The 26,623-nt window shown below is 41.7% G+C and overlaps 1 protein-coding gene across 1 annotated transcript in view; it reads right to left on the reverse strand.

Annotated features, from left to right (window-relative positions):
* The window catches only part of IQCH (IQ motif containing H), a 219,174-nt gene that overhangs the window by 104,751 nt on the left and 87,800 nt on the right, over window positions 1–26,623 (reverse strand). The window contains exon 12 of the mRNA XM_073618288.1: window positions 17,296–17,471. Within this exon, the coding sequence (XP_073474389.1) occupies window positions 17,296–17,471 (176 nt within the window). The remainder of the gene's footprint in view (window positions 1–17,295; window positions 17,472–26,623) is intronic.

Here is a 26,623-nt window from a genome sequence, read left to right on the forward strand (position 1 = left end):
CATACCCCTTGAAATGTCCCACATTTTGTCATGTTACAACCAAAAACGTAAATGTATTTTATTGGGATTTCATGTGATAGACCAACACAAAGTGGCACATAATTGTGAATTGGAAGTCAAATAGGGCTGCAACTAATGATTATTTTCATAATCGATTAATCGGCCGATTATTTTTTCGATTAATCGGATAAAATCATTAAAAAAATTGAATATGTCATTTTTTTGTTTATTTCAAAGTAATAATGAAAAAAACTGAGTGCTACACTCAAACTGCAGAATAAAACACCAATGATGGGGTACTATTCCTCCTGGGAACACTAATGATGGGGTACTATTCCTCCTGGGAACACCAATGATAAACTTGTTTATTTAAAAAGGTATAAAAAGACTATTGCACTCACATGTTTATGTGCCCATAAGCCGGCACCAAGCTATTCCAGCTATTAGACAGCTATTCCAGTTTAGATATACTATACCATGATGGCCAGTGGCGTCGCTAGGGGGTGGCTTTTGGGGCTATAGCCCAGAGTCTCTGCAGGGGTCCCCAAGGGGAGGGGAGGCTCTCTGGGGACCCTGATTTAAGGGGGGAGGCTCTCTGGGCACCCTGATTTAAGGGGAGGCTCTCTTGGGACACTGATTTAAGGGGGAGGCTCTCTGGGGACCCTGATTTAAGGGGAGGCTCTCTTGGGACACTGATTTAAGGGGGAGGCTCTCTTGGGACACTGATTTAAGGGGGAGGCTCTCTGGGGATATATACACACACACACGTATATTATATACATGTGTATGCCCGCCCAAGCGTATGACTTTCTTTACTATGCTGCTATGGCCTTTAGCCCTAGATCTTTTGTAGACCTAGCAACGCCCCTGATGATGGCCATTTATTTTCCATGAGAACTGGTAATCTGAAGAGGGTGCAGATTGATCTATTGTGTGGAGTGGTTATCCAACTAATAAACCAAAGGCGCACATTCACCTGTTTCTGGTGAGTGGCCAATCTATAAGTGGTGGTAGAATCACAAAATGGTGGTACTTAGGTGCACAATTAAGAGATGAATCCATAGGAACTGGTTGATAACTCACTGAGGCGACTTATCTGGGACCTTTCAGCTACTTGCAACCGCTCACTGCACTAAAGATATATATTGAATGATTTATTTTACAGCAGCAGTTTAATTTTTTTAGATTTTTTTCTACACTTGTTCACGTTGGTATTGTATGTATGGTTTTGAATCCTATGGCTTAGGACACATACCTATTATATGTTTTTTCATTTGGGCACACAAGCACGTTTATATCATTTTTTTTTGAAGGGTAAAACTAATAGTGTTTGACACCGAATTAATAGTCTTCTACAGAGCACACTGTAAGGACATTTTTGATAATAATATATACTATTAAGGTCTATGGTTATCAATAGTAGTGGTGGTACACAAATTTAAATTTAATAGATGGCGCAGTCCATAAACACGCAGAATTTCCTTATAGAAGATGTTGCTATACGGACATCTATATCATCTAAAGGTGTTGAATTATTTCTGTAAAGAACACATTTTACCATCCAGATTTTCAGCATCAGCACACAATTACTCGCAGTACATTATATTCTCCACTAGTGGGCAGCAGTCACAACCAATAGTTCAGCAGATTTGGAGTCTGACATTGTGAATATTGGAGCACAGGAAGCTATTTCCCAACATTATTATTGACTTTACAAATAAAAGCAAACAGGATTCTGAGTGTGTGCCATGTGATTAAGTACTGGGATGGATGGATAAAAGAGATGGGTGGATAAAGGGATAGAGGGATGGATTGAGGGATAAAGAGATGGAGGCTAAAATAATAAAGGGATGAATGGACAGACAAAGAGGTGGAGACTAAAGGAATGAAAGGATAAAGGGATGGATGGAGGGTTGTATAACGGGGTGGGAGGATGGAGGGATAGAGGAATAAAGGGATGGAGTGAAAAGGCAATAAAAGGGATGGGGGATAAAGAAATAAAAGGAATAGAGGGATAGAGGAATAAAAGGGATGGAGTGATTAATGGATAGAATGATATATGTATATATATATTAGAGAGATGGAGGGATAAAGGCAAGGAGGAATGGATAAATAGTTGGGGGGGGGGGGGGGGGGTTAGAGCGATGGAAGGATAAAGGGGTTGGAGCGATGGATGAAGAGATAGGCAGATGGATAGATAGATGGAGGCATAGAGGAATAAAGGGATAGAGGGATAACAGGATGTGTGGATAAAGGGATGGTGGGATAAAGGGATAGAGGGATGGATGGAGGGATAAAGGGATAGAGGGATGGATGGAGGGATAAAGGGATAGAGGGATGGATGGAGGGATAAAGGGATAGAGGGATGGATGGAGGGATAAAGGGGTGGAGGCTGAAGGGATGGAAGGATAAAGGGATGAAGCAATGGATAAAGGGATGGATGGATAGAGGGATGGGGGATGGGGGGATAGAGGAATAAAGGGATGGAGGGATAAAAGCATCGAATTATAGGGAGATGGAGGGAAGGAGGGATGGATAAATGGATGAGGGATAGAGGGATGGATAAAGAGATAGATTGATGGATGGAGGGGTGGATGAATGAATGGAGGGATGGAGGGATAAATGCAGGATGGATGAATGAATGAATAGAGGGGGGATGGGTGAAGGCATAGAGGAATAATGGGATGGACAGATAAAGGAATGGGGGGGGGGGGGGGGTAGAGGGATGGAGGAAGGGAGGGATAAAGGGATTGGGGGGGTAGAGGGATAAAAGAGACAGATTGGTGGATGGAGGGATGGATGTATGAATGGAGAGATAAAGGTGGGATGGATGAATGAATGGAGGGATGGATGAAGGCGTAAAGGGATGGAGAAATAAAGGAATGGGGGGGGGGGGGTAAAGGGATGGAGGGATAAAGAGACAGATTAAAGGATGGAGGGATGGATGTATGAACAGAGGGCTGGATGGAGGGATAAAAGAGGGATGGATGAAAGTGAAAGAATGGAGACAGAGGAATAAAGGGATGGAAGGAGGGAGGGATAAGGGGATGGAGGGATAAAGAGACAGATTGGTGGATGGATGGGAAAAAAGGGATAAAGCAATGGAAGGATAGAGGAATGAAGGGAAACTGGATGGATGGATATGTTATAGCTCACAGTGGACTATTTATACTTTTTATTTATACTTTATACAAACCCTGATTGTCAGATAACCAATAAATATCATTTGTGATTCTATTCCTTGGGATTCACAAGTATGTACAGTACTTGGAAACAAAGAATAGTGAATATCCCGGGGTCTATAGATAGATGTCACTTTTACAGACAGTTATGAATTTCATCCAAACACAATACAGCTGTTGGTATCATTACTTTCCAAAAACAGAAGTTAAAGGGCCGGCGCACACCTGTTACCTGAGGCCACCCAGCCCTTCACACAGACCTCCCACCTGCTAGAAGAAATGTTTAAAGTCCATTGGAACCTACAAGTAGCGCTCCCCCGGTGTACACTTACTGTTTTGCCAAACATTGTGCAAAATATCTGAATAGAAATAAATCTCACTGACCTGCTTTCTACTGCACTTAGCAAAACAGCCAAACACAAGAGTCCCCCCCCCCCCCCCCCCCGAAGTACTGCTCCTAGGGTTCAATGAACCATAAAGGTCACAGGTGGAGGAGCATGAGCTGCACGGATGTAGGCAATGCTAGAGCAGCTTCAGAACAGCCATGCTTGGAATATATTTAAAGGGAATGTATAGTGGTCTAATATGTATTGTATATGAAGATACTATTTATCCAGCAGGTGGAGCTGTAGTCACCTTTTTACATATGTAGCTATCGCTCCTTTCAGCTGTGCTGAAACAAGCTTGTCTAAAGGGTTCCAATGAATTATTACAGCGGTGTCCTCATCAGACAGCTCAGAACTAAGTCTTATGATGGCAAAAGGAGCTGCAAAGCAAGTTTTGTTTGATGTGCGGTGTCTTTAGCCAACTGATATTGATTTAGGAATCTTTCACCCATCACATGATTATTTGTAAAGCAACGAATGTATATTTAAGAAAAAAAAAAACATAAGTCGATGATTTGAAATGTATAAGGTCCCTTACACACGGGGCCACCCAGCTGCAGTGGGTCCCTCAGAGCATTTTAGTGTACCTGGGAGGGATAAGAACAGCATCCAGCCCCACTGCTTGCAAAGTCTATGGCAGGCTGTGGCTGGAAGGGGCTGAATACCTGACCTTCATCCCTGAACACACAGGGCCCTAATCACTGGTGCAGCGTTCAGTCCTGTCCAGTCACAGCCTGCCATAGACTTCAGCAGGCTGCAGGCAAAAGGGCGGGTTGTTAGGAGAAGAAAACCCACTCTAGGGTCTGTACCTACATATCATCCTTCCCTGCCAAAGGGTGCTGGCTCAGTATGTATGATACATAGGAGCAAATTAGGATCCGGATAGCCGGACTCCAAGAAAATTCCTTTATTGAAGATTCAGTCCATACAAAACATGAGAAAATGCAGATTGCTAACGCGTTTCACACCGCTCTCACTGGTGCTTAATCATAGCTATGATTCCCTCCCTCCCATGCGCACTAAATTGTCGGATAGGGCGAACTGCAGGGGCTCGAGCCCTATGAGCAATCATGTAGATCAGGGGTCTCCAAACTACGGCCCTCCAGTTGTTCAGGAACTACATTTCCCATCATGCCCTAGTCATGTCTGTGAACGTCAGAGTTTTACAATGGCTCATGGGACGTGTAGTTCCGCAACAGCTGGAGGGCCGTAGTTTGGAAATCCCTGATGTAGATGAAAAACATGTCAAGGCTTTATGATATCCATTTTGTTGTTCTGCTGATTTAAACAAAAAGGCTTCCTGATTTTCACCTAAAAGTAAGAGTCGTCTACAGAGCCTGGGAAAAGAGTTGAGATCTGTAGCTGGAGATAGGAGGAGCGCCAACACACCTCCTTTCCACCAGGTGGCAGCAGTTTGTTTAAACAAGTGCTGTTAAAAATCTCAAAGCGTATTTCCACTTTTGCAGTCAAGTTGGGATAACATCTACTTTTATATTTGTTACATGTTTCTATTTACAGAGCAGAACTAAAAATGACAGCGTGCTATACCCCAGGTGTGCCCAAATTAACCTCTGCTATTTACGTCATGCTTAACTACTTTCCGACCCCCCAACAGCAGATTTACTGCTACAGGGCAGCCGTGCTGCGCAGGATCCCATATATATATATATATATGTGATCCTGCACTTCCAGGTATCAGGCACAAGTGATTCTACACAGAGGGTCCCGATGTCCGCTGGCACCCGCTGATCATTCGGTTCACAGGCAGAATGGTGATCTGTCTATGTAAACAAGGCAGTTCACTGTTCTGTCAGTAGGGAAGGCATGGGTCCTGTGTTCCTGCAAAGCAGTTAAGATCCATGTTTTTCTCTAGTAAAAGCACCTCCCACACTTCAGTACACAGGCACACAGTTACCCCCTTTGATCGCCCCTAAACTTTAACCCCTTCCCAGCCAGTGTCATTAGTACAGTGACAGTGCATAGTTTTAGCACTGATCACTGTATTAGTGTCATTGGTTCCCACAAAGTGTCAGTTAGTTGTCCAATTTGTCTGCCGCAATATCACAGTCCCACTATAAGTCGCTGATTGCCACCATTACTAGTAAAAAATTTTTAAAAATCCCGTTAATATATCCCGTAGTTTGTAGTCGCTATAACTTTTGCGCAAACCAATCAATATACGCTAATTGGGATTTTTTCTTTTTTTTTTTTTTTTTTTACCAAAAATATTTAGCAGAATACATATTGGCCTAAATTGATGAAGAAATATGAGTTTTTACATTTTTTTAATTAGATAGGTTTTATAGGCGAAAATGAAAAATATTGTTTTTTTTTCAAAATTGTTGGTCGCTTTTTGTGTATAGCGCAAAAAATAAAACAACACAGAGGTGATGAAATACTACCAAATAAAAGCTCTATTTGTGGGAAAAAGGGATAAAAATTTTACTTAACGCTGCACGACCGCGCAATTGACAGTTAAATTAACGCAGTACCGTATCGCAAAAAAAAAAAAATGGCCTCGTCAGGAAGGGGGGTAAATCCTCTGGAGCTGAAGTGGTTAATGACCGAGTCCCTCAGGAGTCCCTCTCATGTGTAACGAGGTGGACACGAGATCTGGGGACCCCCCATTGAATTGGAGGATTGGAGCAAAGCCTGGTCTAAATGCTCCATTAACACAAACATACAGGAAGCAGCTTACTTCTCTTTAGATGGTACTGGGTTCCAGCCAGGAAAGCCTTATGCCGCGTACATACGACCGGTTTTGCCGTTGGAATAAACTCCGAAGGTTTCTCAGACGGAACTCCGACGGAATTCCATTCAAGTGGTCTTGCCTACACACGGTCAAACCAAAGTCCGACCGTCCAGAACGCGGTGACGTACAACACTTACGACGGGACTAGAAAAAGGAAGTTCAATAGCCAGTAGCCAATAGCTTCCGTCTCGTACTTGGCTTCAGAGAATGCGTCGTTTTTGGTCCGTCGGAACAGCATACAGACGATCGTTTTTCCCGATAGGAATTGGTTCCGTCGGAAATATTTAGAACATGTTCCATTTCTAGGTCCGTCAGAATTTTCGAAAAAAAAAAAAGTCCGATGAGGCATACACACGATCGGAATAGACGATGAAAAGCTTCCGTGGGACTTTTTCTGTCGGACATTCCGCTCGTGTGTACGCGGCTTTAGAAAACCTGAACTACTCTGATAGATGTTTCCCGAGGTTGCGGTCAGCAAAGGTGATGCCTTGCATACATGGTGGTCATGCCCCAAATGACTTTCCTTTTGGTCCAGGGTCTTCTGCCTCCTCCATACACTATTTCATTTGATTTTTCTCAAGGAAGGATATGCCCTTCTTCATTGTCCTATTCCAGGCCTTCACGCCGACCAACAATGGTCAGCCATGTTTCTGTTCCTCAACTGCCAAGCAAACTATAGCCAAGGCCAGGAAGAAGTCCTCAGTCTCCATACAAGAAGTTAAGGACCGCATGACCCTCATGCTAATTCATGAGGAGACGTCTAGTGTCCTCAACGACTCCCAGACCAAATTCCTCAAGACCTGGGACGCTAAATCCTCGTACACACGATCGGATTTTCGGCGGGGGATTGTGTGATGACAGACTGTTTGCCTAAAATCTAATCGTTAGCACGCTCCATCAATTGTTGTGCAACTTTCAGCCAACAAATGTTGGATGGCAGGCTAGTAAATTTTCGGCGGACAACAGTCTGTTGTCAGATTTTCGTATCTTGTGCACACAAGTCCGTCACTCAAAAGTCCAAAGTATAAACAACACGTGTGCTCGGAATCAATGCTCACCAAACATGACATTAGCAGAAGGTGCCCAAAGGGCGGCGCTCAAGAGCTGAAATTCCACGTAGTACGTCACTACGTTCGTGTTTGTTGGCCGACAATTGTGTGCCGTTAGGCAAAATCCAGGCACACGCCCTTCGGACAAAAGTCTGACGCTCTGTCTGCCGAATATATATATATATATATATATATATATATATATATATACCCTGTTTCCCCAAAAATAAGACCTAGCGTGATTGTCGGTGATGGCTGCAATATAAGCCCTACCCCCCAGCCCTAGTTAAAGTCCTTGTAGGTCTTATTTTCAGGGTAGGGCTTATTTTCGGGGAAAAAGGGTAGGGCTTATTTTGGGGGTAGGGCTTATATTGCAGCCATCACCGACAATCACGCTAGGTCTTATTTTCGGGGAAACAGGGTGTATATATATATATAATATATATATATATATATATGCGTTTTTTTTCTATCACTTTTTATTTTATTTAAAAAAAAATATATATTCTTCATTTATAAGTTTTTATATTTATAAGTTTTTATCAAAGCTTATATATATATATATATATATATATATATATATATATATATATATATATATATATATATATATATATATATATATATAGTGTACGTAGTATAAACCAGGGACCAACAAAATGTAATGAATAAAACATAAATAGAATAAATATATATTGTCAAACCTCGGCGCTCACTCTGTTGAAGGTTATATTTTAGGGGATGCTGCTCTCTTTGAAGCTCCAAAACGCTGGAAACAGAAAAAAAATGAGGGTGCAAACGCCTAGTTCATCACCTTAGACACCTTAAATTTATTTTTTATTTTTTTATACTGGAGTGGTATATGACATGCGTTTTATCCTTTTATGTTTGTGAGTATGCTTTTGGCGCTTGACATTTTTTAAAAGGCGTCTAAGGCAGTGTTTCTCAACTCCAGTCCTCAAGACGCCCCAACAGGGCATGTTTTCAGGATTTCCCTCAGATGAAGACGGCTGTGGTGATTACTAAGGCGGTGAACTGATCAAATCACCTGTGCAAAATAATGGAAAGCCTGAAAACCTGACCTGTTGGGGTGCCTTGAGGACTGGAGTTGAGAAACACTGGTCTAAGATAAAAGCACTAGGCGTTTGCGCCCTAAAAAAAAAAATTTGTTTCCATATAAACCAGGTTCAACAAAATCTTATGACATTTAATTATAAAATATTTAATTCTCACTGAGGGGGAACAAAAAATATGCATGATTGTGTATTTAAGCATTTACATTTTTTTTTTATAAAATTGACCCAAAATCATTGTTGCTCTATAAGGGCATAAAAATATGTTTTCATTCTATTGCTTTTTTCTCTTTTTTATAAATATGTAAAATATATCTAAAAACAAAAAGCAATAGAACATAAAAACCTACTATATATATATATATATATATATATATATATATATATATATATATATATATATATAGTGTCCATGTCTTTATAAACCAAGGACCAACAAACTTTTATGACATTTAATTATAAATTATTATTATTATTATTTTAATTCCCAACAAGGTAATCATTGGGGGAAAAAAATATGGATGATTGTGTATTTAAGCATTTAATTTTTTTTTTAAAAAATATGTAAAATATATCTAAAAATAAAAAGCAATAAAACATAAAAACCTACAATATATATATATATATACATATATATATATATATATATATATATATATATATATATATATATATATATATATATATATATATATATATATATATATATATATATGTCCATGTCTTTATAAACCAAGGACCAACAAACTTTTATGACATTTAATTATAAAAAAAAATTAATTTCCAACAAGGTAATCATTGGGGGAAAAAAATATGGATGATTGTGTATTTAAGCATTTAATGTATTATGTTTTCATTCTACTGCTTTTTTTAATTTTTATAAATTTGTAAAATAGAACATAAAAACGTACAAAATATATATATATATAATGTCCATGTCTTTTTTACCAAGGACCAACAAACTTTTATGACATTTAATTATAAAACATTTAATTCCCAACAAGGTAATCACTGGGGGAAAAAATATATGCATGATTGTGTATTTAAACAAAAAAAAAAGCTTAAAAAGACGAATATTGACAAAACCATTTGCTCGGTATAGACACGGAGTAGATATTTTAGCAGCACAGAAGCCATATAATAAAAATGTAATAAAGATTTTTCAGTAGGAATGGCTTTATCGTGGCAAACCAGTTCATTACTTTGCTTAGCCATCAAAAAAAAAAAGAAGAAAATCGCGGTGATGAATATGTGGCGGGTTGTGACCTCTGCTGTAGTTGAGCTGTTTAAATTGATAAAAGCTGTTGAGGTGATACTATAATCGCTCACATCTTTAGTGCCTCGGAAATGGCCTCGCTGGGAATAGAACTAATTACTACACATCTGTATTTATTTGATCCACGCAGAATTATCCTTCTGTCACTCGCAGGAGAAGCTGCCAGGCTTTTGTATAACGCTAACTCATCCCGTGCCGCCGTCCCGCCTCATATAGAGGGAGGAAATGCTGAGAGAAAATCAATTGGTGATATAAAGAGACAGAGAGGGGCTTATAAAGGGGCGGAATATAATACCCCAGTATGGGGGGGGGGTAAAATATAAGTCTGATTATTTTGTCTATTGCCCTAAAGAGGATATAAAACTGTATCCGAGCTCCGCAAACTGAAAACACTATTACATTATTTTTTAATATTCAAACCCCAATCCATCCATCCCTATCCATCCCTATTCATCCATCCACCCACTCCCCCATCCATCTATGTCTCCATCCATCCATCCCCCATCCATCTATCCACTCCCCCATCAACCTATGTCTCCATCCATCCATCCATCTATGTCTCCATCCATCCATCCATCTATGTCTCCATCCATCCATCCATCTATGTCTCCATCCATCCATCCATCTATGTCTCCATCCATCCATCCATCCATCCATCCATGTATCCATGTCTCAATCCATCCATCCATCCATCCATCCACTCCCCTATCCATCCATGTCTCCATCCATCCATCCATGTCTCCATCCATCCATCCACTCCCCCATCAACCTATGTCTCCATCCATCCATCCACTCCCCCATCCATGTCTCCATCCATCCATCCATGTCTCCATCCATCCATTCCCCCATCCATCCATCCATGTCTCCATCCATCCACCCATCCATGTCTCCATCCATCCACCCATCCATGTCTCCATCCATCCATCCATCCACTCCCCCATCCATGTCTCCATCCATCCATCCATTTCTCCATCCATCCACTCCCCCATCAACCTATGTCTCCATCCATCCATCCATGTCTCCATCCATCCATATCTCCATCCATCTATCCATCCACTCCCCCATCCATCCATATCTCCATCCATCCATCAATCTACTCCCCCATCCATCCATGTCTCCATCCATCCATGTCCCCATCCATCCATCCATCCATCAATCTACTCCCCCATCCATGTCTCCTCCATCCATCCATCCATCCATCCATGTCTCCATCCATCCACTTCCCCATCCATCCATGTCTCCATTCATCCATCAATCTACTCCCCCATCCATCCATGTCTCCATCCATCCATGTCTCCTCCATCCATCCACTCCCCCATCCATCCATGTCTCCATCCATCCATCCATCCATCTATGTCTCCATCCATCCATCTATCCACTCCCCATCAACCTATGTCTCCATCCATCCATCCATCCATCCATCCATGTATTCATGTCTCAATCCATCCACTCCCCCATCCATCCATGTCTCCATCCATCCATGTCTCCATCCATCCATCCACTCCCCCATCCATGTCTCCATCCATGTCTCCATCCATCCATGTCTCCATCCATCCATTCCCCCATCCATCCATGTCTCCATCCATCCATGTCTCCATCCATCCATTCCCCCATCCATCCATGTCTCCATCCATCCATCCATGTCTCCATCCATCCATTCCCCCATCAACCTATGTCTCCATCCATCCATCCATCCATATCTCCATCCATCCATCCATCCTTGTCTCCATCCATCCATCTACTCCCCCATCCATGTCTCCATCCATCCATCCACTTCCCCATCCATCCATGTCTCCATCCATCCATCCACTCCCCCATCCATCCATGTCTCCATCCATCCATCCACTCCCCCATCCGTCCATGTCTCCATCCATCCATCCACTTCCCCATCCATCCATGTCTCCATCCATCCATCCACTTCCCCATCCATCCATGTCTCCATCCATCCATCCACTTCCCCATCCATCCATGTCTCCATCCATCCACTTCCCCATCCATCCATCCATCCATCCATCCATGTCTCCATCCATCCATACACTCCCCCATACATCCATGTCCCCATCCATCCATCCATCCACTCCCCCATCCATCCATGTCTCCATCCATCCATCCATCCACTTCCCCATCCATCCATGTCTCCATCCATCCATCCACTTCCCCATCCATCCATGTCTCCATCCATCCACTTCCCCATCCATCCATCCATCCATCCATGTCTCCATCCATCCATACACTCCCCCATCCATCCATGTCCCCATCCATCCATCCATCCACTCCCCCATCCATCCATGTCTCCATCCATCCATCCATCCACTCCCCCATCCATCCATGTCTCCATCCATCCATCCATCCACTTCCCCATCCATCCATGTCTCCATCCATCCATCCATCCACTTCCCCATCCATCCATCCATGTCTCCATCTATCCACTTCCCCATCCATCCATGTCTCCATCCATCCATCCATCCATCCATGTCTCCATCTATCCACTTCCCCATCCATCCATCCATCCACTTCCCCATCCATCTATGTCTCCATCCATCCACTTCCCCATCCATCCATGTCTCCATCCCTCCACTTCCCCATCCATCCATGTCTCCATCCCTCCACTTCCCCATCCATCTGTCTCCATGCTTTATTTTGTGGGGGAAATCACTTTGAAAATCACCTCCCCCTAGCATTTCTAGCTGTGCCCATCTTCACACCTCCCAACTTTTTGAGATGAGGGACACCTATCAGCAAACGTATCCAGACATAGGACACACCCCCTGCCACGCCCCCTTAAAGAAGAATTGTACAAAAAAACAAGATTGGTTAAACCCACAAGTGCTTATTTACCACTATTATTCCTTTATATTGGCTGAACTGAAGAACTGTAAAAAAAAAAAAAAAAAGTTTATGGCCCAGTTCACACCACATGCAGTCCAGTGCGTTTCTTTTCTGCATCAAAAAACGCATGGAAAGTAAGTTTTATGGTTTTCAATGGCATAGTTCACACCACTGCACTTCAGTTCCAGGAAAAAAGTAGAACATGCTGCATTTTCCTGCACTGGACTGTACTGGAACCATGTAAAATGCACCAAAAACGCACTGGAACGCACTTCTTTATTTAAGGTTAAAGTGGAGTTCCACCCGCAAAGTTTTATTTTTTTAATTCAGCAGCTACAAGCACTGTAGCTGCTGACTTTTAATAAGGACACTTACCTGTCCAGGGATCCCGCGATGTCGTTCCCCCCGAAGCTGATCCGTCCATCAGATCAGGTGCAGGCGCCGCCATTCTAACTAAGGGAAACCGGCAGTGGAGCCTTGCGGCTTCACTGCCCATATCCTACTGCGCATGTGTGAGTCGCACGGCGCTTTGTGAATCCCAGAAATACTCAGACCAGCCCGTCTGGCACCAACCACCATACCACGTTCAAAGTCACCTAAATCCCCCTTTCTTCCCCATTCTGATTATCGGTTTGAACTTCAGCAAGTCGTCTTCACCAGGTCTAGCTTCCTAAATGCATTGAGTTGCTGCCATGTGATTGACTGATTAGCAATTTGTGTTACCAAACAATTGAACAGGTGTACCTAATAAAGTGCCTGGTGAGTGTACAGTATCTCACAAAAGTCAGTACACCCCTCAGTCACATGTGTGTAAATCTTTTCTTCTATCTTTTCATGTGACAACACTGAAGAAATGACACTTGTCTACAATGTAAAGTAGTGAGTGTACAGCTTGTATAACAGTGTAAATTTGCCGTCCCCTCAAAATAACTCAACACACAGCCATTAATGTCTAAACCGCTGGCAACAAAAGTGAGTACACCCCTAAGTGAAAATGTCCAAATTGGGCCCAGTTAGCCATTTTCCCTCCCCGGTGTCATGTGACTCGTTAGTGTTACAAGGTCTCAGGTGTGAATGGGGAGCAGGTGTGTTAAATTTGGTGTTATCGCTCTCACTCTGTGTCCCTGATCACCACCACACCAGTTATATGGTGGTGACAGTATGTAAAAGATTAACATTTTTTTTTTTTTTTTTTTATTTCTTCGTTTTCCAAAAAATTGTGACAAAAAATTACAACTTAAAAAAACTCGCCTCTTACTAAATACCTTGGACTGTCTATTTTCCAAAAAAGGGGCCATTTGGGGGGTATTTGTACTGAAATGAGATCGGCTGTCAGTACATCAGGACTGATCGATTTTCAGATATATATCCCATAGATTGTGGACTCTATAACTTTCCCACAGACTAAATAATATACACTGATTTGGGTTATTTTCACCAAAGAAATATAGCAGAATATATTTTGGCCTAAATCTATATAGAAAGATTATTTATTTCCAAATTTTTTTGTTAAAAGAAAAAGTAAAATACAGTTTTAAAAAAAAATGGACTTTTTTAGTCTATTTAGCAAAAAAAAAACAAAAAAAAACAAACCCAGTGGTGATTAAATACCACCAAAAGAATTATTTGCGTGAAAAAAAATGATAGAAACTTCATTTGGGTACAGTGCTGCATGACCGCGCAATTGTCATTCAAAGTGCGACAGTGCTGAAAGCTGAAAATTGGCCTGGGCAGGAGGGGTGTAAAAGTGTTCGATATATAAAACCCTCTCCAAGCATTTCTAACTGCGGCCATCTTGAGTAAGGGCAGATGATTCCTGTATCATTTACTTCCTGGAATCCATCTCCCCTTAGCTCAGGCATGCAGGCAGGAGTGTGCGCTTAACTAAAAAGCCCCTCCTCCTATGAAGGCTCCTGGGATGTATGACATCATTTTGACCTAGGCCAGAAACCAGGAAGTAACTGAAGAAATGTGAAACAATAAAGTGTAAAACAAGTAAACATAATAAACCTTCCTATGTATTCACTAATGCTAGCAGCACAGAAATAACACTACATCTAAGGAAGAGACAGGACTATGGAACACCTCACTCTCTTCTTATCTCCATAATATTGTGTGTGTGTGTGTGGGGGGGTATTCTGTAGTCCACAGTGAAAGCTTAGAACAGATAACCAACTGGAGAGGAAGATTTTTGGCAGGATCAATAGATACAGGAAAACACTTCCACTGGTATAACTACCAGACCAAACTGGGGGTAGAGAAAAGGGTCATTGTTAGGGAATACATATACTTGCCGACCGTCCACAGTCCATATACCTCATTACTTGAGGCTTAATACCGGGATTATGGCAGCACATCGCTCCCATAACACTGGTATCATTTTATTCTGTGGGCGATTCGGCGTCTGCTAAAAAAGTGATCCCGGTGACAGATTTCACTTTTAGAGGCGGTGGGAGAGGTGCCCCACTCCCGCCGCTTTCCCTGCGTTTCCGGGTTTACCAGAGCCTTCGGTAGCGTTCCAATCCGGTTGATGGTGAGGCAGGAAGCGGAGTGAGGGCAAGATGGCCCCCACTCGGCTCTATGCCCTTGGAGGACCGGAGCAACCTCCAACATCACTTCCGGTGTTCTCCCGAAAACTCCAACCACGTCACTTCCAATGTGCTGCCGAAAACTCCAACCACGTCACTTCCGGTGTTCTGCCGAAAACTACAACCACGTCACTTCCGGTGTTCTGCCGAAAACTACAACCACGTCACTTCCGGTGTTCTGCCGAAAACTACAACCACGTCACTTCCGGTGTTCTGTCGAAAACTACAACCACGTCACTTCCGGTGTTCTGCCGAAAACTACAACCACGTCACTTCCGGTGTTCTGTCGAAAACTACAACCACGTCACTTCCGGTGTTCTGCCGAAAACTACAACCACGTCACTAACGGTGTTCTGCCAAAAACTCAAACTCGCCAAAAACTCCAACCACATCACTTCTGGTTTCCTGTCGAAAACTCCAACAATGTCACTTCCGGTGTTCTGCCGAAAACTACAACCACGTCACTTCCGGTGTTCTGCCGAAAACTCCAACCACGTCACTAACGGTGTTCTGCCGAAAACTACAACCACGTCACTAACGGTGTTCTGCCGAAAACTCAAACTCGCCAAAATCTCCAACCACGTCACTTCCGGTGTTCTGCAGAAAACTCCAGCCACATCACTTCCGGTGTTCTGCCAAAAACTCCAACCACATCACTTCCGGTGTTCTGCCGAAAACTCAAACTCGCCAAAAACTCCAACCACATCACTTCCGGTGTTCTGCCGAAAACTCAAACTCGCCAAAATCTCCAACCACGTCACTTCCGGTGTTCTGACGAAAACTCCAACCACGTCACTTCTGGTGTTCTGCCGAAAACTCCAACCACGTCACTTCCGGTGTTCTGACGAAAACTCCAACCACGTCACTTCTGGTGTTCTGCCGAAAACTCCAACCACGTCACTTCCGGTGTTCTGACGAAAACTCCAACCACGTCACTTCTGGTGTTCTGCCGAAAACTCCAACCACGTCACTTCCGGTGTTCTGCCGAAAACGCCAACCACGTCACTTCCGGTGTTCTGCCGAAAACGCCAACCACGTCACTTCCGGTGTTCTGCCGAAAACTCCAACCACGTCACTTCCGGTGTTCTGCCGAAAACGCCAACTCGCCAAAATCTCCAAACACGTCACTTCCGGTGTTCTGCCGAAAACTCCAACCACGTCACTTCCGGTGTTCTGCCGAAAACGCCAACCACATCACTTCCGGTGTTCTGCCGAAAACTCCAACCACATCACTTCCGGTGTTCTGCCGAAAACGCCAACTCGCCAAAATCTCCAAACACGTCACTTCCGGTGTTCTGTCGAAAACTCCAACCACGTCACTTCCGGTGTTCTGCCGAAAACTCCAACCACGTCACTTCCGGTGTTCTGCCGAAAACTCCAACTCGCCAAAATCTCCAACCACGTCACGTCCAGTGACTCTGCAGTACCAATAATTGGAGATTTCAACGAGCTGGCTGTTTTGACAAAACAGCGGCAGCGTATACACTAAGGTACATCATATAATGAGTGGACATTGTTAGTCCGCCCGATACTAACCAACAACATGGCCGCCTCCAAGGCAGCGACAACTTTTTTCCCTCTTTACCCGGTGTCTCGTCAAAACAGCCAATCCGTCGTGTACCATAGTGTACAGGCTGCTGGTGTTCTGTGAAAACAGCCAACTCGTCAATCTCCAATTATTGCTGCTGGAGAATCCCTGGAAGTGATGTGGTTGGAGATTTTGTCGAGTTGGAGTTTTCGGCAGAACACCAGTTCTCGGGCAGAAAAACCTGCATCCAATTTGCATACATGTGAACCCAGCCTTAAAGGTAAAGGAGAGATTTTCGGATCTTTTTGACCCCAAATCTCTCAATAAAGAGGACCTGTCATCCCTTATTTCTATTACAAAGGATGTTTAAATTCTTTGTAATAGTAATAAAAGTGATAGAAAAAATAAAAAAATTGCAACAATCGCCATTTTATTCCCTAGGGTCTCTGTTTAAAAAAAAAATGTAGAATTTTTGGGGGGGTTCTAAGTCATTTTCTAGCAAAAAATACTGATTTAAACAAAAAGTGCCAGAAAAAGCCTGGGTCTGCAAGTGATTAAGCTAAAAAAAATGCTGAGGGTTTAACACTACTTTAAGCAAAGTGTCTGCATGGGATTCATAGTGAGGGACTTACAGGAAATGTGTCCACAGCCTCCGGGGTGATGATGGTAAATCTCTCGTGCAGCTCAGCGGCGTCTTGGGGATTTCCGGACAACACCGCCGACCTCAGACCCAGGAGGTTGCGGTAGTATTGTGCCATCTCCTCATCCATCTTCACAGGGCACACGTAGATGACGTCCACATTGGGGTCTGCAGGACAGGAATGTCACAAGTAATTACAGGTTAACTACAGTAATATAAAATAAAAGTAAATAAAAATAAATAAATAAATAAATAAAAACTAAAAAAAACAAACATACAAAAGAAAAAAAAAACCTAAATAATAATAAATAAATAATAAAAAATACATAATACTTAAAATAAAAGTACCAAATAAAATACTAAAAAAACTACACAGTCACAACTACTTTAAAATGGTTATAAAGTTAAAAAAAAATTTCCCTATAATAAACATGTCTATTCTTACCTGCTCTGTGCAATATAATTGCACAGAGCGGCCGTGAACCTCCTCTTCTCGGGTCCCCCGCTGGCTGTCCTGGTCCCTCCTTCCTGTCCAGTGCCGCTTCCCATGGGGCCACTCGTGCATGCTTGCTCCCGAGCCCCGCTGCTGTGTCCAATGACACAGACAGAGGGACTTGGCTCCACCCCCACGCTCCAGTGTCACTGGCTTTGATTGACAGCAGTGGGAGCCAATGGTTCTTTGTGCCCTAGCAGAGCCAGCGAGACCCGGAAGTGAGGAGAGAGAAGAGCTTCAGACATAAACAGCATCGGATCAAATGAGAGCTCGTGTAAGTACTGGGGGCATTTACCGTAATGCAAGGATAACATTAAGGTAAAAAATGTTTAGGCTTTAGAACCACTTTAATACACTACATATACTATATAAGATAAAATAATAATAAAATACAAAATAATAAAATAAAATTTTAAATGCTGAAAAAAAAATATAAAATAAAATATTAATAAAACTACAGGGTCAGAACTTCATTAAAATGCTACAAATAAAATATAACATAAAATAATGTATGTGTATATAGATGATGTTCTAGCCTGAAGAAGGGCGTTCTGTACTTTGCCTGAAAGCTAGCTATTTGGAACATAACATGCAACCTTTGTCTATTTTTGACTTAGAATAAATTGCGATCCTTGTTTAAATTATTTATATTTAAAAAAAATATATATCTCTATCTATCTATCTATATCTATATAGATAGATATATATATATATAAATATATATATATATATATATATATATATATATATATTTTTTTTTTTTTTTAAATAATACAATTTATAAAAAATGTAAATATCATAATAAAAATAAAGTACTAATAATACTAAAGGGTCACAACTATATTAATACACTACATATAAAAAATAAAATAAAATACTAATAAAAATAATAAAATAAAAAATAATAAAAGTAAAATATAAAATGCTAATAAAATACAAATAAAACTATAGGGTCAGAACTACGTTAAAATGCTACAAATAAACACAAATAATATATGTGTATATAGATGGTGTTCTAGCCTGAAGAAGGGCGTTCTGTACTTTGCCCGAAAGCTAGCTATTTGGAACATAACATGCAACCTTTGGCTATTTTTGACTTAGAATAAATTTTAAGTGCAGCAGTCCTTGTTTGAATTATTTATATTTCAAACTATATATATATATATATATCTATATATAGATATAGATATAGATATAGATATAGATAGAGAGAGAAAAAGTCCAAGAGGTTGCTGCACTTAAAAACTTCTTTGCTTTATTTCACAATATCTTCAGGAAAGATTTACAAAGCAAGCATAATCATTCCAAACAATATCAAAGGCAACAAATGCCTGCACAGTTTGAAACTGTGCAGGCATTTGTTGCCTTTGATATTGTTTGGAATGATTATGCTTGCTTTGTAAATCTTTCCTGAAGATATTGTGAAATAAAGCAAAGAAGTTTTTAAGTGCAGCAACCTCTTGGACTTTTTCTCTATATATAAGGTCGGTGGGAAGACCTGATTGCTGGCACTAAACTGTAAGCAGAGTGCGCTTCTCCTCTACAATTGTATATATATATATTTATTTATTTTTATTTTAAAGAAACAATACACTTAAAAAATAATACAATTTATAAAAAATGTAAATATCATAATAAAAATAAAGTACTAATAATACTAAAGGGTCAGAACTACATTAATACACTACATATAAAAAAATAACATAAAATAAAAATACAAATAATAAAATAAAAAAATAATAAAAGTAAAATAAAAAATGCTAATAAAATACAAATAAAATTATAGGGTCAGAACTACAGTAATACGCTACAAATGAAATTTAATATAAAATCTGAATAAAATACTAAATAACAATACATTTAAAAAATAACAAATTAATAAAAATTAAAAAATATATAATGATAAAAATAAAATATAACAAAAGACAAAAAAAAACTACAGGGTCAGAACTACATTATAACACAACAAATAAAATATAATAAATATATACATATATATATATATATATATATATATATATATATATATATATATATATATATATATATATATATATATATATTTATTTATTACTAAATAAAAATACTAGTTAAAAAAGAAACGAAATAATAAATATAAAATACTAATAAAATAAAATATAAAATTATAACCCTAAGGGTCAAAACTAAATGTATGATATTGTAAGACTGGAGGAAAGTGGAGTTGCTCATACTAACCAACCGGGCTTCACTGATTATTTTGTACTAGTCAGTACTTTGGCATGCACATCAGTTTTTCGTAAATGAAACCCAGGGGGTTTAATCCATAAAACTAGGCAGGCTAAAAATGGGTATGTTTTGCACTTTTCAGAAAACACATGATAATTATTTATTTTGCTGAACAGTAGAAAATGCATAATTCTGAATAACCTGCACACCAGGAAAACACACAGGCTGCAGGAAAATGTATACAATGCACAGAAATTCACATGGTAAAGCATGGTCTGTAGTCACAATGTAAAATCCTAAACTCATTACTCATCCTGTACTCACTCACATTGTGTTCCTATTATTTCTCACCTCCTCCTATTAATCTCAACCATCTTGAAGTTTGTAAACATACTTTGTGAAGATCGCACACATTTACCTCTCTGAATTCTGTGACCCGGAGTCACTATGACCTGTGAGTAGGCACTGCTGTGTCACACATTTCACAGAGCCCGCCTTAAGGCGGAGTCAGTACAGGAATCACTGCTTGCAGGCAGCAAAGTACCATGGGATGTGTAGTCCTTAGAAATGGAGGAGACGTTGCAAAGCATGCTGGGAATCCAGGAAGTTGTGGAAAGAGACGGCCAGCAGACAGGCAGCACTCACAACATGAAAGGAGATTTTTCAAGTAATCTTATATTGGATTGTCAGATATAACTATTGTTTGTATTGCAACCTATGTAATACAGAAATATAGTAAAGCAATGCTATTGAAAGTCTGTACAATTAAAGTTAGGGGAAAGCTCGTTTGTCTGTACTTCTCCTGTGGATCACAGGAGTTCAGTTCATTCTGCACTCCTGTCACCTGTTTTCAGCAGACAGCGGGCTCAAGCCCGCTGTCGGCTGACGTCACAGAGCCTGTCCAGGCTCAGGAAAAATCGTGACCATATGATCCTGATCCTCCCACATGCCTGGACCGGCACCCGGCTCAGCCTCTCAGCAAGCCGCTGAGAGGCTAAACCAGCCACTCCCATCCCCTCCACAGCCCAGCGCTCAAGTGAGCACCGGAGGGGCAGAGCAGAGAGCGGTGACTAACAGTCACCGCTCTCTGCTCAGGGAGCTCTGAGAACCGAGCTATCGGCGGTGTTTGATCGCTCAGTTCTCAGCCTTAGAGCCGGCAGGGGACAGATGCAGCATCCACCTAGGTAAGTATGATTCTAAAATAAAAAAAAATCCCCATACTTCTCCACTTGCCGAAAGGCCTATAGTAAAAATAGGTCATTTGTTTGAAGTTAAATACCAGGTTATGGCAACAGTTAACTGCCATAACCCGCCGGTATATATTTTTTTACTATAGGCAACTCTCTTTCAGATAAAAGTGGTCATGCGGGCGGATTTGACGCGGGACCACTTTTAGAAGCGGCGGAAGGAGTGTTAACCCCCCCTTCCCGCCGATTCCCGGTCCGATCGGTGAAGCCTGGGAGTGTTGGATCGCTGCCGGGTTTGGCTGTCATTAGCTAGGTATGGAGAAAAGTAAGTAATATAAGAGAAAAGAGCCGGCAACTCTAAAGTCCTTGTTGTAAAAACGTATTGGCTACATATGAGCATTAAAAAGCAAACAGCTGACGCTTTTCGGCGTGGACCCTAGTCATAGCCTGACTAAGGCCCATGCCGAAAAGCGTCAGCTGTTTGCTTTTTAACCGCTTAAAGACCAGCCACCGCCGTTATACTGCGATAGGTTGGCTCCCCTGCGTGAATCGCTGTTATGGTACGTTGGGCGCTTTAAGAGCTCTAGGGGGCACCCCGCGGCGCAACGATGGAGCCGATGCGTGTGCCCAGCAGACGCGGGGTCCGCCGGGTACCCGCGATCGCTCCTAATAGAGACGGAACGGAGATCTGTTATTGTAAACAGACAGATCTCTGTTCTGTCAGGAGAGAGGAGACTGATCTGTTGTTCCTACTGCTTAGGAACAACGATCGGTCTCCTCCTCCAGGCAGTCCCATCCCCCCACAGTTAGAAACACTCCCTAGGACACACATTTAACCCCTTGTTCCTTTTCCTTCACTGAAGGCAAGGACCCCTTGGGTCCTATTCCCACTCCCCTTTTATTTTGACCCCTTGATCGCCCCCTAGTGTTAACCCCTCCTCTGCCAATGACATTTACACAGTAATCAGTGGCTATTTTTAGCTCTGATCGCTGTATAAATGTTGATGGTCCCAAAAATGTGTCAAAAGTGTCCGATCTGGCTGTCCCAATGTCGCAGTCCTGCTAAAAATCGCAGATCGCCGCCATTACTAGTAAAAAAAATAAAATAATAAAAAAAGCCATAAATCTATCCCCTATTTTGTAGACGCTATAACTTTTGGACAAGCTAATCAATATACGCTTATTGCGATTTTTTTTAGCGGAAAATATGTAGAAGAATACATATCGGCCTAAACTGATGAATAAATTTGTCTTTTAAATTTTTGGGGGGATATTTATTATAGCAAAAAGTAAAAAATATTGTTTTTTTTTCAAAATTGTTGGTCTTTTTTTGTTTATAGCGCAAAAAATAAAAACCGCAGAGGTGATCAAATACCACCAAAAGAAAGCTCTATTTGTGGGAAAAAAAGGACGTCAATTTTGTTTGGGTACAGCGTCGCACGACCGCGCAATTGTCAATTAAAGCGATGCAGTGCCGTATCGCATAAAATAGCCTGGTCATTAAGAGGGCAAATCCTTCCGGTCCTTAAGTGGTTAATGCTCATATGTAGCCAATACATTTTTGAAACAAGGACTTTGGAGTTGCCGGATCTTCTTATATTATATATTGTATTTAGTGTGAGAAGACACACTGAGCCTTGGCACCTGTGCTGCAGACTGCACACCTAGGAATGGATTGCTCATGTTGAGCATGTTTCTTCTTTGCTCATGGAGAAGAGTAAGGTCGAGATGGCCACCACTCATCTCTATGCCCTTGGAGGATTGGAGCGACGCCATGACGTTCCCGGGTCTATGTCTGGATAATTAAAATCCCCCATTACGATAACACTTCCCATCCTTGCTGCTAATCCAAATTGTGATAGGAGGTCCATCTCCCCCTCCTCCCTCAGGTTAGGGGGCCTATAGCATATTATTAGCATATAGTATATAGCATATAGTATTATTTTCCCCTCAGCTTCATCCCTTTGGAGCTCTACCCATAAGGATTCCACCTCCTCCCTAGCTCCCCTATTGATGTCATCTCTCACATTCACTTGTACATTATTCTTGATATATAGGCAGACCCCTCCCCCTTTTTTACCCTCTCTATCCATGCGATAAAGGGTATACCCTTGAATGGTTGCCAGCCAATCATGAGAGCTGTTGGACCAGGTCTCTGAAATTCCCACAAAATCTAAATCCTCTTCAGTCAACAGTATCTCTAGTTCACCCATCTTGACCGCCAGGCTCCTGGCATTGGTGGACATGCCACGTAGTTTAGACCGGTCGCATACTATCCTCTTATTGGGTGTTCCGAGATTGCAATTACTATACTTACCTCGGCTTTATGTGCTTTAGTCAACCTACAGCTAATGCCCCAATACTACCCTCTGGAATATGTCCATTGCTGACTATCTCTACCTCTGGACCCCCCCCCCCCCCAGTTTAAAAACCCCTCTAACTTTTCAGCCACTTTTACTCCCAGCAGATCTGCACCCTCCTCATTCTCCTCATTTAGGTGGAGTCTGTCCCTTCTATAGAAATGGTGACCGACTGAGAAGTCACCCAGTTCTCCAGGAACCCAAACTCCTCCTTACTACACCAGCTCCTCAGCCACTTTACTTCCCTAATCTCCCTCTTCCTTTCTGGTGTGGCTCGATGTACCGGTAATATTCCTGAGAATACTACCTTGGAGGTCCTTTTTCTCAATTTAGCTCCTAAGTCCCTAAAATCGTTCTTTAGGACACTCCATCTGCCTCTGACTTTGTCATTGGTGCCAATGTGCACCATGACAGCTGGGTCTTCCCCAGCCCCTCCCAGTAATATGTCCACAAGATCCGTGATGTGCCGAACCCGAGTGCTCAGTAGACAACATACTGTTCGGTGCTTCAGGTCTTGGTTACAGATTGCCCTCTCTGTCCTTCTAAGAATTGAGTCCCCTACCACCAGAATCTGTCTTTCCTTTCCCTTCGCTTCCCCCCCCACTCTCAATGAGGGGTTCTTCCCCTGGCAGCTAGGGGAGTCCTCCAGCTCCAGAAGTGCTGGTCCCTGACTGCTTTCACCAATGTCACTCAATGGAGCATACTTATTGGGATGCCCTAGCACTTCCCCCTCTATCCTTTCTGTCACCCATCTACTCGTTTCTAGTGCCTGCACCTCTTTGTCTCCATCCGCCTCTGTGCTGGCCCCTGCCGGGTATGTTCCCGGCTCTCCTTTAGTATGGAGGGTCATCCTTATTTCTATTACATTCCTTGTTATAGGAATGAAAGTGATAAAAAAAGATAAAGACGAAGGGACAGTGTAAAAATAAACAGTAAAAAAATAAAATAATAAGTAATAAAAAAAATATAAATAAATAATTAAACTGCCCCATCCCTCCATGTTTGCACGCAGAAGTGAACGCATACGTAAGTTGCGCCCACATATGTAAACAGTGTTCAAACCACACATGTGAGGTATGGCGTGAGAGCAATTATTCTAGCACTAGACCTCCTCTGTGACTCTAAACAGATAACCTGTAAAAAAAAAGTATCGCCTAAGTACCGTAGTTTGTCGCTATTCCACGAGTGTGTGCAATTTTAAAGCGTGACATGTTAGGTATTTATTTACTCTGTGTAACATAACATTTAAAAAAAAAATGGCTTATCTATGAGGTTTTTTTGCATTAACATTCATTAAAGTGTATTTTTTCCAAAATATTTGCGTTTGAAAGACTGCTGGGCAAATACTGTGTGACATAAAATATTGCAACGATCGCTATTTTATTCTGTAGGGCAGGGGTGTCAAACTCAATTTCATTGTGGGCTGCATCAGCATTATGATTGTCCTCAAAAGGGCCGGTTGTATCTGTAAGATTAGATGTCCAGCGCATCCCCTCCCCTTACATTAGATGTCAAGAGCCACCCCACCATCAGAAGTTGAGTCCCCTACTCTCCCTAACATCACAGTGCACCCCCTTTCCTTATGCTGCTGTTGGGAAGAAGCTGGATGCATTGCTTGAAAGCAGAAAGGAGGGGTCTGGAGGAGGACTAGAGGAGGGCTGGAGCTCTCCTGCAGCTGCAGGAGCGTTGTAAGGGCCACATGAAATGGCCTGGAGGGCCGGATTCGGCCCGCGGGCCTTGTGTTGTGTTTGACACCTATGCTCTAGGGTCTCTGCTAAAGAAAATATATTATATTCGGGGGTTCTAAGTAATTTTCTAGCAAAAAATGTTGAAAATGATTTAAACTTTTAAACAAAAAGTTCTAGAGAAGGCCTGGTCTTCAACTGGTTAACAATGGCCTTATACAGCTGCTACACTGTTGGTCCGGAAAGGGACCTGGACCAGGATGATTCCTAACAGAGGTGGACGGTTCTTGTAAGCAAACCATCAGGCCCACAATATACTTAGAGGTGCGTTTAGAAAACATTTGCACAAATCTTCATCTTTTAAAACTAGATGTAAATTTGTTCAGTGTGAATGGGCCAAAATCGAATGTTCTCAGGCTATATATAGTCTCTGCAGATCTAACGTGTGAGTGGGGAAAATACAGCATTACGGCCACTAGATGGCACTGACTATGACAGGAAAGAAGTACAGTGCATCCGGAAAGTATTCACAGCACTTCTCTTTTTCCACATTTGTTAAGTTACAGCCTTATTCCAAAATGGATTCAATTCATTATTTTCCTCAAAATTCTACAAACAATACCCCATAATGACAACGTGAAAGAAGTTTGTTGGAAATATTTATAAGTTTATTAAAAATTAAAAAAATTATAAATCCCAAGTACATAAGTATCACAGCCTTTGCCATGACGCTCAAAATTGAGCTCAGGTGCCTCCTGTTTCCACTGATAATCCTTGAGATGTTTCTACAACTTGATTGGAGTCCACAGACAGTTGATTGGACATGATTTGGAAAGGCACACACCTGTCTATATAAGGTCCCACAGATAACAGTGCATGTCAGAGCACAAACCAAGCCATGAAGTCCAAGGAATTGTCTGTAGACCTCAGAGACAGGATTGTGTGGAGGCACAGATCTGGGGAAGGGAACAGAAAGACTTCTGCAGCATTGAAGGTCCCAATGAGCACAGTGGCCTCCATCAGCTGTAAATGGAAGAAGTTTGGAACCACCAGGACTCTTCCTAGAGCGGGCTGCCTGGCCAAAATGAGCAGAAGAGAAGAGAAGGGAGAAGAGCCTTAGTCAGAGAGGTGACCAAGAACCCGATGGTCACTCTGACGGAGCTCCAACATTTCCCTGTGGAGAGAGGAGAACCTTCCAGAAGAACAACCATCTTCTGCCCTCCACCAATCAGGCCTGTATGGTAAAGTGGCCAGATGGAAGCCACTCCTCAGTAAAAGGCACATGACAGCCCCGCCTGGAGTTTGCCAAAAGACACCTGAAAGACTCTCAGACCATGAGAAACAAAATTCTCTGGTCTGATGAAACAAAGATTGAACTCTTTGGCCT

This window comes from Aquarana catesbeiana, linkage group LG03, assembly GCF_042186555.1.
Source record: "Aquarana catesbeiana isolate 2022-GZ linkage group LG03, ASM4218655v1, whole genome shotgun sequence".
In the NCBI taxonomy this organism is placed as follows: Eukaryota; Metazoa; Chordata; class Amphibia; order Anura; family Ranidae; genus Aquarana; species Aquarana catesbeiana.